Here is an 11864-nt window from a genome sequence, read left to right on the forward strand (position 1 = left end):
CCCTATAAAAATAAATTCATTTGGAAATATATCATATAAAATACCCTTCCTGCAGAAGTGGGGTCCCAACCCTTTTTTTTCACTGAAGCAGTTAGGCTGTCTGAACTTTTATTACCCATTGACTCTTAACAATGAATCAGTTAAAAATAGATGAAACCTGGATGCAACACTGAACTACTCAGTCTGTCTTTCATGATTCATCCGTTTGACACGAATCTTCAGAATGTTGTAAGAAGGTGGAAGTTTTGCTCACGTTCCCCTTGAAGACACGTGTATTTATGTAATGTGGTGTATGTTTAGTGATGCATGTTATTAGTCGTAGAGTAGTGTGCTGCCCAGCACTAGGTAGATATAACATGGAGAGACAAAGTTAATGTTCGGAACTAGCCCAGAGTGGGAGGGGCTAAAGTGAAGGGACAGAGGTAGTGCCCCATAATAAAAGTCCACACACCCAGCCAGGACCTCCATTTTCCTGTAGAGTGCCGGGGCGTAGAATACGAGTACCTCACCTACGGCTACCGCCCCGCGCCACGTTACAATGTAATGGTCAAAAGAAAAAAAGGGGTTTTGTATAGTGTTAGCCAGTAGAAAATATAATGCTATCAGTGTGAAAAAAAAGATAATCCTGTAGTTATGATAGCTTTTAATGGCTAGCAAAGATAAAATACCATACCTCAGAGGTCCTGGAAGCTTGCTTTGTTACATCATTTATTTTATACAAGATTATTGTCACGATCCATGTTTGGATCTGTGGCAGATCTGGTTTCCCTCAGATTTAAACCTTTTTTCCTTTTCTGGTCATTGGGGGTTAATGCAGCAGTTTTCTCCCCCCGGTGGCCGCTGGTGTTATTGCATTGCATTGCTGCTGGGTCAGCTGATGTTTGTGACCACTCCCACCAACCTTTATAACCAACCATTCCTTTTTTTTTCTGGTGAGCCATGGCCCAGATGCAGGTCTTTGCCCAATTGCTACAGACTCTCACCGACGAGAGTAAGGTGCTGCGTTGTGAGGTGGTGCAGCAGCTGCAGCAATTGTTGGGGTTTTGGGCCTCGGCTCAGGTACAGGCTCAACCTGAACCCAAGATATCTCTCCCAGACAGGTTCCCTGGAGGCAGAGATACATTTTTGGTTTTTAAGGAGGCCTGCAAGTTGTACTTCAGGCTCCGCCCTCGTTCATCAGGGAGTGAGGAACAACGGGTGGGTATCATCGTTTCCCTTCTTAAGGGTGATCCCCAATCCTGGGCCTTCTCCCTGCTGACCGATTCACCATCCCTACGGTCAGTGGACGAGTTTTTTACGGCTCTGGTGTATGGTGATCCAGATGGCGTCTCCCTGGCGGAATCCCGACTCCGTAAGATCAAACAGGGGGGTCGGCCGGCTGAGGAGTACTGTTCAGAGTTCAGGAGGTGGGCCACAGACACACAGTGGAATGACCCTGCCCTTAGGAGCCATTTTGCGCAGGGTCTGTCCCCTAGGTTGCAAGATACTCTGGTGCAGTACGCAGCCCCCAGGTCGTTGGAGGCCGCCATGTCCCTTGCCATCCTGGTGGATAGACGCTTGAGGGAGAGGCATACACCAAATGTGCCCCTATAGTCCTTGCTAGGGAGGAGGACACACCTGGGCAGGCGGACGAACCCATGCTGGTGGGAGGAGTTGGTTCCCAAACTTGGTTGTCTGTGGTTCGCCGTGGAGTAGGGGCATGTTTCTACTGTGGGCAGACCGGTCATTTTATCCATGTCTGCCCAGCACGTGCCAAAGTACCTGCACCATCTAAAGAGCCGCGCCCTCCTGGTCGTGTGGAGGGAGGCGACCAGGGTGTGTATATTTCCTCCATTTTTTCATCTCAGTGTACCTTACCGGCTGAGGTGGTTATTGGTGGGGTAACTGAGAATATTCCGGTGCTTGTGGACAGTGGAGCAGGAGTCAATTTGGTGGATGCTCATTTTGTCCAGACCCATGGCCTGATGAGTAGGATGCTAGCGAAACCCTTAAGCGTCCAGGCCATTGACTCTGCTCCGCTCAGCCAGGGGAGCATTACACAAGTCGTAGACAATATACATCTGCGTATAGGGGCTTGTCATGAAGAGTATTTATCATGCTACGTCTTGGAGGGCATACCAACTCCCATGGTTTTAGGACTCCTTGGTTGAAAAGACATAACCTGGTCATAGACTGGCGGTCTAGGGAAGTAGTCAGCTGGGGTCAGTCGTGTAAGGACTGCTGCCCGGGAGCTACGATCTCTGCCGTTCTTCTAAATCCTACCCCTTCCCCTTCAGTGGGGGCAGCAGAGGTCCTGCCAGGGACGAGGGGCAAGACTTTACCCTCACTACAGGTTAACCCGGTGGGTCAGAGATCTCTTAGGAGGAGGGGTCAGATGAGGGTGGTGGTTCCCTCGGAGCATTGTGGGGGTGTGAGTGTAGTGACACAGGGGGACGCCTCTGTTGTCAATTCCTCAAAGAATTCTCCATCCTGTGGCAAACGTTTGCATGGAAATAAACGTTCAGGTCCGGACCTGTGTGCGAATGAGTACATATGGGTGTCCACCAAAAACATCAGGTGGAAGTGTGCAACTGGGACCTGGAGTTCCAGGGTGATTGGGCCATATCGGGTGTCGGCCATTCTCAGCCCGGGGACTTTTCAGTTGGAGTTACCCCCAGTTATGCATGTACACAACTCATTCCCCAGGTCGGCCCTCTGGAGGTTTGTGGCGCCTTCGTTGGTGGCATTTTCATCAGGTCGTGTTTGCCATAAACCTGAGAGTCAGGTGACTGACGAGGTGAACTCTGGTGGATCGAGGCGTCCTCACCGTAGGTAGGTCTGGTGAGGTCTGATGTTGAGTGTCCAGAGGCCACTTATTGAAAGGGGGGTACTGTCACCATCCATGTTTGGATCTGTGGCAGATCTGGTTTCCCTCAGATTTAAACCTTTTTTCCTTTTCTGGTCATTGGGGGTTAATGCAGTTTTCTCCCCCCGGTGGCCGCTGGTGTTATTGCATTGCATCTGGGTCAGCTGATGTTTGTGACCACTCCCACCATCCTTTATAAGGTCACCTGGTGCATCAGCTGACTGTTGGGTATACAGTTCCTTTCAGGAGACCAACCTCGCAGTAGCAGCTCCCTGGTGTCAGCCAAGTCTGGTGTTTGGAGCTCAGTTGCTGTATTATCTTTGTTGTGGAGCCTGCAGCGGCGTGCACAAGCTAAGTCCTGAGTTTTGTTATTTTGTAGTTTGTGCATTCACCTTTTGGTATCGGGTTCCCCTCACTCTTATATTGCTTATTCCTGTTTATTTGCTTTGTGGTGCTGTTTACACTGTTCACCCCCTGGGGTGGGGGTTGGGGGTTTAGTACAGGGTTTAACAGGAGACAGGGACAGGTCGGTGACTTGGGCCTCCCTACCTTCAAGGGTACCCCCAAGTTAAGAAAAGACAGGGCTTCCCCTAGCCTGAGGGGCAGTTCAGGGGCCCAGATTCCTCATCTTCTGTTTTCCTATTTTTGCCTTGTGACAATTATCTTGTTTTTCACATTGAGAGCATTAGTGTAATGATCCAGTCTGGGCTGCAAAAACGGATGAGCGTCACATGCTGTGAGTCACATGCATCAGGGACACTGTTTTTAAAACTGATATGTATATGGAACAATGAAACATGATGGGTCCGCGTGCTGTCCGAGAAAAAAATAAATAGTACTTGGACCCGTCACATGAGGTGTGAATGTTCCCTAAACCCATGAGATCGCGCTGGTTATCACAAGACCTAGAAGTTGAGATTAAAAGAGTGCTGCACTTACTGTGTATATATATTACAACTATTGGTTTATATATGTGTATACACTGGTTGTTGTTTTTTTCATAACAGTTTTTATACGGTACAGGACACATTTTTGCCTTTTCCACAAGCCATTCACAAGTCAACACTATACTATACTTATACTATATGACTACGGGCAGCTGACTGATCCAAAAGTGCCACAAGCAGCAGAGCGCCATCCGCTGCTAGCTAGTTAACAAAGAATGGCACAAAAGCAACTGATACATTCCATCAATTGTGTTTTTAGTGTTTACAAAATCACTAAGGAGCTAAAACTTGTATACGGTTCATGGTTTCATTTCTTATATTAATTCTAACTTTTTTGCCTATTGATTGAATTTTTTATTATTGTCTTAGTCTATTTATTAGGCTTATTAATCAGTCATGTGATGTCTTTAGGATTATCAAGTCCAGCTAGATGATTCGATACATCTTACTGAGGACCTTAAGGAACAGGCCGCAGTCAGTGAGAGAAGGAGCTTTCTGCTGCAAGCTGAGCTTGATGAACTGAGGGGAGCTCTGGACCAAACAGAACGTGCCAGAAAACTGGCAGAGCAGGAACTTCTAGAAGCTACCGAAAGGGTCAACTTGCTTCATTCACAGGTCACCAATTCATGTTCTTCAACAATTTATTTGATGTTATGTTCTACTGAGAATTATTATATTATATTCTAAGAAATTCCCTAGGAGATAACAATAATTTTGAATTTTTACCTAATTTAAATAGCATTTTTAAACATTGGTAGCCAGGTTATATGTGTGTGAAGCCTATAAAGCACTGAAGATTGGATTGTATTCCATATTCTAATAAGTATTTATTTACAGAATACCAGCCTCATTAATCAGAAGAAAAAGCTGGAGACTGATTTAACTCATATGCAGAACGAAGTTGAGGAGTCCATTCAAGAATGCAGAAATGCAGAAGATAAAGCTAAGAAGGCTATAACTGACGTGAGTCTACCCCTACCAATATGTACATTACATATGTTCATCATGAAATGGTGTAAATGCTATCCACATTTTGCAGTGAATTGTAGGGGTAAATAGAGAGTAAAAGAACTTGCCAATGTCACTGTTATGTTTTGGAATTACAAAACATAGTCTATTGTGAATTCTTGAGTTATGGATTGATTTCTGACTATAGTCGGTATTGTGTTTTATGTATATTTAGGCTGCCATGATGGCAGAAGAGCTCAAGAAAGAACAAGATACCAGTTCTCACTTGGAGAGGATGAAGAAAAACATGGAACAGACTATTAAGGATTTACAGAAGAGACTGGATGAAGCAGAACAGATTGCACTCAAAGGGGGCAAGAAACAAATTCAAAAGCTTGAGTCACGGGTATGGATGGATGGATAGACAGCTTTTCATTTATACATTTAAGTATTATATCTTAGGAAAGTTCTGAACCTTAAAATACCTTCTGCCTTAGATACGTGAATTGGAAAATGAACTGGAAACAGAACAGCGCCACAATTCCGAGTCACTGAAAGGAGTCCGCAAGTTTGAGCGCCGCATCAAGGAGCTAACATATCAGGTATTGTAAATTATATAAATTGAGAGAAATTAAAGATAGGTACATTTTAGCTTTATTGCAAAAAAAAAAAATAAAGTGTGTTTTTTAAATATAAAAGGGTAAATAGTTTTTGGGGTTATGCACGTATTGACAAAGCTAATAGTGCACTTTGGTTTTAATGGGCCTTATTATACTTCAATATAAAGCTTGCCTCAGACTATAGACTGCTGTGGATAATCTAGTTTACAGGGGGTGTTATGGCCCCGATACACTTTAGATTACAGTTGATGCAAATGACCAGTTTCAACCAAATGATAACTTATCGGGGAAAACACATGATTGTATTACCCAACTGATCACAGACCATGATCGATTGAAATGAAGTCAGCTGATACATAGCTCGTTAAAAGATAGATTGCCTGTCCATGAACGATCATTTTTTGAAAGAATATTCCTTGAAGGATCGTTCTTTTATTGTCCATTGTCACTAAATATGTATGGCCAGGCTGAACAGCTGTAACGAGCAATATAGACTAAAATGTGTATGGCTGATTTAGCATTATGATCGCTGAATGATTGTTCAAACAGCAACATACTTAATCTAATACAGTGGGGCAAAAAAGTATTTAGTCAGTCAGCAATAGTGCAAGTTCCACCACTTAAAAAGATGAGAGGCGTCTGTAATTTACATCATAGGTAGACCTCAACTATGGGAGACAAACTGAGAAAAAAAAATCCAGAAAATCACATTGTCTGTTTTTTTAACATTTTATTTGCATATTATGGTGGAAAATAAGTATTTGGTCAGAAACAAACAATCAAGATTTCAGGCTCTCACAGACCTGTAACTTCTTCTTTAAGAGTCTCCTCTTTCCTCCACTCATTACCTGTAGTAATGGCACCTGTTTAAACTTGTTATCAGTATAAAAAGACACCTGTGCACACCCTCAAACAGTCTGACTCCAAACTCCACTATGATGAAGACCAAAGAACTGTCAAAGGACACCAGAAACAAAATTGTAGCCCTGCACCAGGCTGGGAAGACTGAATCTGCAATAGCCAACCAGCTTGGAGTGAAAAAATCAACAGTGGGAGCAATAATTAGAAAATGGAAGACATACAAGACCACTGATAATCTCCCTCGATCTGGGGCTCCACGCTAAATCCCACCCTGTGGGGTCAGAATGATCACAAGAACGGTGAGCAAAAATCCCAAAACCACGCGGGGGGACCTAGTGAATGAACTGCAGAGAGCTGGGACCAATGTAACAAGGCCTACCATAAGTGACACACTACGTCACCATGGACTCAGATCCTGCAGTGCCAGACGTGTCCCACTGCTTAAGCCAGTACATGTCCGGGACCGTCTGAAGTTTGCTAGAGAGCATTTGGATGATCCAGAGGAGTTTTGGGAGAATGTCCTATGGTCTGATGAAACCAAACTGGAACTGTTTGGTAGAAACACAACTTGTCGTGTTTGGAGGAAAAAGAATACTGAGTTGCATCCATCAAACACCATACCTACTGTAAAGCATGGTGGTGGAAACATCATGCTTTGGGGCTGTTTCTCTGCAAAGGGGCCAGGACGACTGATCCGGGTACATGAAAGAATGAATGGGCCATGTATCGTGAGATTTTGAGTGCAAACCTCCTTCCATCAGCAAGGGCATTGAAGATGAAACGTGGTTGGGTCTTTCAACATGACAATGATCCAAAGCACACCGCCAGGGCAACGAAGGAGTGGCTTCGTAAGAAGCATTTCAAGGTCCTGGAGTGGCCTAGCCAGTCTCCAGAGCTCAACCCTATAGAAAACCTTTGGAGGGAGTTGAAAGTCCGTGTTGCCAAGCGAAAAGCCAAAAACATCACTGCTCTAGAGGAGATCTGCATGGAGGAATTGGCCAACATACCAACAACAGTGTGTGGCAACCTTGTGAAGACTTACAGAAAACGTTTGACCTCTGTCATTGCCAACAAAGGATATATTACAAAGTATTGAGATGAAATGTTGTTTCTGACCAAATACTTATTTTCCACCATAATATGCAAATAAAATGTTAAAAATACAGACAATGTGATTTTCTGGATTTTTTTTTCTCAGTTTGTCTACCATAGTTGAGGTCTACCTATGATGTAAATTACAGACGCCTCTCATCTTTTTAAGTGGTGGAACTTGCACTATTGCTGACTGACTAAATACTTTTTTGCCCCACTGTATGTAGGGTCTGTTCTCAAGGTGAAAATAAATTGAGAGCAGAAGTAGGTGGTGTGAGCACGCATTATGTATTGTCTAGATTAGTATATTTATGCTTGCCAAAATATGAAATATTTCCGTATTGTTGTACCTTTTCTCCCCCCCCCCCCCCCCCCGAAGGCAGAGGAAGACAAGAAAAATCTAATTCGTATGCAAGACTTGACTGATAAATTACAGCTAAAAGTCAAGAGTTACAAGCATCAAGCTGAAGAGGCTGTAAGTAAACCATGTACGGTTTATGTAAAAGCAATAAAAAGCCATCAAATAATGTAGGATATTGAACTGGAGTCCATAAGTGTGATAATTGCGGAGTCTAACAGTGCTGTGGAGCTGGGACCAGCTGGAGACTTTTTGCATTGTATCTGTCCAAGCGTGATGCAATTAGAAAGATGTACAAAAATCTCCATATGGCCAGAAGTAAGGGTTTCTGAAAAGATATGTACACATGTAGCATATTGGTTGCCCAAATCTCTAATTGCCCAAAACATTATTATTATTTATTTATATAGTGCCTGCATATTCCGTTGCACTTTGCAGACAATACTAAGAGGGACTCACAATCTAAACCCCGTATCAGTATGTCTTTGGAGTGTGGGACACAACTAGAGTATCCAAAGTAAAATATCACAAACTCCCTGTAGATGTTTCCTCTTGGTGAACATAGGACAGCAAAGCAGCAAAGCGACAGTGCAAACCACTGAGCCCCTGTGCTGCCCCCTTGAATGGGGTATGTAAAAATATACTGTATGTACAATCTGTACAAACAACCCAATTCAGATGCATGGAAATCTGTCACATGTAAACATATTTTTATTGATATATTTCCTCTAAATACTAAAGCCCCTTATGTTAAACTATGCTTATTACTATTTTGGAATGGTCGAATAATTCACTGTCTTTCAAAGGAACAACAAGCCAATCAATACCTGACCAAATACAAGAAACTGCAGCATGAACTGGATGACGCCCAAGAGCGGGCTGATATAGCCGAATCACAAGTTAATAAACTGAGGAGCAAATCAAGAGATGGTGGGAAGGTGAGATGTCATCCACTGGTCACTGTGGCTTATTGGCTTAGCCATACACCTACATGATTTCTAGTGTCCTATCTGCATGCATGAAGACTATATACACCATTGCATATCCTGTTAATATTTCATTTAAGCTGTGAAACCTGTAATGTGAAACACGACTAATTGATAAAATATAAATATTTATTAGCATATTCATGAACATGCAAATTAATATTAAAATTGTATCAATTAGTCGTGTTTCACATTCACATTATATGTTTCTCATTTCCAATAGTCACGCGACAACTAAAATGAAATTATATATGCTACTTTAATTTAAGTTGTTTGACATCATTTTTATTTTTATTAAAGTAATATTTTACTCTCTTGAATTTCATGTACCTATTTATTTCTAATCATTTAATTATTGAACCTAATAACATATTTGAACACAATTGTACTTATATTGCGACAATCAATGAAAACGCTATTATTCAGTTTCATATATACATTGTAAACCCACAAAGAAACACATGGAGTACATGTCCCAAAATGTAAAAATATACGTTTTTATTATAACAATATCTAAAAACATACGGTCAAGAAACTCATAACATATACAGAGCATACAATAGGGGAAACTGAGGAAAGCACTGAAAATATTAAAAAGACGGCAGACCCCAGTACACCGCTAATACGGCTTTATAATATCAATGCCATAAAGTGCACAATTTCAGGCAAGAAAACCACCACACCCAAACGTCTATAGGTGAAAACACTACACCTCCCCAAGTGGGGTGCCGCTAACCACAAAGCGGCATATATCATATTTAGAGGCGATTTAGTGGTTCTTACCCATAAGGTCAGAGTCCGGTCTACAGGGGTCACCGCCGCAGCCCCAACGCGAAACGTGGTGGTTTTCTTGCCTGAAATTGTGCACTTTATGGCATTGATATTATAAAGCCGTATTAGCGGCGTACTGGGGTCTTCCGTCTTTTTAATATTTTCAGTGCTTTCCTCAGTTTCCCCTATTGTATGCTCTGTATATGTTATGAGTTTCTTGACCGTATGTTTTTAGATATTGTTATAATAAAAACGTATATTTTTACATTTTGGGACATGTACTCCATGTGTTTCTTTGTGGGTTTTCTATATATTTTGGAGTGTCCGAGATTTGTTTGAAGGATTTCTAGCACGGGTACTCTCCCTAACACTATACTATTAGTATGTGTGTGAGATCCATCATATTGTTGTCCATTGTGGGATGTGTCTATTTCATATATACATTGTGTATTTTATTTCTAGGTGCGTGAAGAGGAATGAACAGAAGACGTGTGAGGCTGCACTTTCCGAAACTTTGAAGCAATTTATCCTGATGCTGAAAAGCGACCTAAGCATGCGACTACATAAAATAAATCTTAGCACATAAAATGTATCTTTTATTGTCATCCTTTCTTGCTTTATAACACCCAGAAATCTGTAAGATTTGTTCCTTCCCTCATAATCATAATGATTATTGTCTATTCAGAGGCGTAGCTAGGGTTTTGGCTCGGGGGGCGAAGCTTCTGAGTGGGCCCCTAACCAGATAACCTTGATTACAACTCAGTGACTCCCCATAATAGTGGAGGAGAACCTGAGCAGATGACCGCGCTATTACTGAAGATAATCTCTATATAAAGACGCTAGTCTATATACAGTATAAAGACCAACATGGATATTACCGCCATATGGTCAGTGGTAGATACCAGCCCTACAGAACATATAAGAGATCACAGCACAGTTACAGATAATGTCTTACCGCTGACATTCTTACTGATAGAGACGTCACTTTTCCCGTCTTTTCCATCTGGCCCAGACCGACATGACACAACTTCTTCCAGCAACGACTCGGCTGCAGAGAATACAACAAAGACACATTTCACTTCTCAAATTCCAGCCCCATCACCATCTATTCCCAACCTGCACAAACTCCTCATCCTGTTGATATCCCAGTGCTTAGCCACTGCTGCTGTATGTGTCCCTATTACTGCACCTGATACCCCGATACTGAGCCCCTGCTGCCGTATGTGTCCCTATTACTGCACCTGATACCCCAATACTGAGCTGCTGCTGCCGTATGTATCCCTATTACTGCACCTGATACCCCAATATTGAGCCGCTGCTGCCATGTGTCCCTATTACTGCACCTGATACCCCAATACAGAGCCACTGCTGCCATATGTGTCCCTATTACTGCCCCTGATATCCCAGTGCTTAGCCACTGCTGCCGTATGTGTCCCTATTACTGCACCTGATACCCCGATACTGAGCCCCTGCTGCCGTATGTGTCCCTATTACTGCACCTGATACCCCTATACTGAGCTGCTGCTGCTGCCGTATGTGTCCCTATTACTGCACCTGATACCCCAATACTGAGCCGCTGCTGCCATGTGTCCCTATTACTGCACCTGATACCCCAATACTGAGCCCCTGCTGCCGTATGTGTCCCTATTACTGCACCTGATACCCCAATACTGAGCTGCTGCTGCTGCCGTATGTATCCCTATTACTGCACCTGATACCCCAATACTGAGCCGCTGCTGCCATGTGTCCCTATTACTGCACCTGATACCCCAATACAGAGCCACTGCTGCCGTATGTGTCCCTATTACTGCCCCTGATATCCCAGTGCTTAGCCACTGCTGCCGTATGTGTCCCTATTACTGCACCTGATACCCTGATACTGAGCCCCTGCTGCCGTATGTGTCCCTATTACTGCACCTGATACCCCAATACTGAGCTGCTGCTGCTGCTGCCGTATGTGTCCCTATTACTGCACCTGATACCCCAATACTGAGCCGCTGCTGCCATGTGTCCCTATTACTGCACCTGATACCCCAATACAGAGCCACTGCTGCCGTATGTGTCCCTATTACTGCACCTGATACCCCAATACTGAGCTGCTGCTGCTGCCGTATGTATCCCTATTACTGCACCTGATACCCCAATACTGAGCCGCTGCTGCCATGTGTCCCTATTACTGCACCTGATACCCCAATAGTGAGCCCCTGCTGACGTATGTGTCCCTATTACTGCACCTGATACCCCAATACTGAGCTGCTGCTGCCGTATGTATCCCTATTACTGCACCTGATACCCCAATACTGAGCCGCTGCTGCCATGTGTCCCTATTACTGCACCTGATACCCCAATACAGAGCCACTGCTGCCGTATGTGTCCCTATTATTGCACCTGATATCCCAGTGCTTAGCCACTGCTGCCGTATGTGTCCCTATTTCT

At 43.5% G+C, this 11864-nt stretch overlaps 1 protein-coding gene across 1 annotated transcript in view; it reads left to right on the forward strand.

Moving 5' to 3' along the window:
- MYH15 (myosin heavy chain 15) overlaps window positions 1-10012 on the forward strand; it is a 68830-nt gene extending 58818 nt beyond the window's left edge. Inside the window, exons 37-43 of the mRNA XM_069757759.1 lie at window positions 4204-4407; window positions 4630-4755; window positions 4976-5146; window positions 5238-5342; window positions 7693-7788; window positions 8478-8609; window positions 9891-10012. Of these exons, the coding sequence (XP_069613860.1) occupies window positions 4204-4407; window positions 4630-4755; window positions 4976-5146; window positions 5238-5342; window positions 7693-7788; window positions 8478-8609; window positions 9891-9908 (852 nt within the window). The 3' untranslated portion in view covers window positions 9909-10012. The remainder of the gene's footprint in view (window positions 1-4203; window positions 4408-4629; window positions 4756-4975; window positions 5147-5237; window positions 5343-7692; window positions 7789-8477; window positions 8610-9890) is intronic.
- Window positions 10013-11864: the final 1852 nt, after the last annotated feature.

This window comes from Ranitomeya imitator, chromosome 3 (assembly GCF_032444005.1).
Source record: "Ranitomeya imitator isolate aRanImi1 chromosome 3, aRanImi1.pri, whole genome shotgun sequence".
In the NCBI taxonomy this organism is placed as follows: Eukaryota; Metazoa; Chordata; class Amphibia; order Anura; family Dendrobatidae; genus Ranitomeya; species Ranitomeya imitator.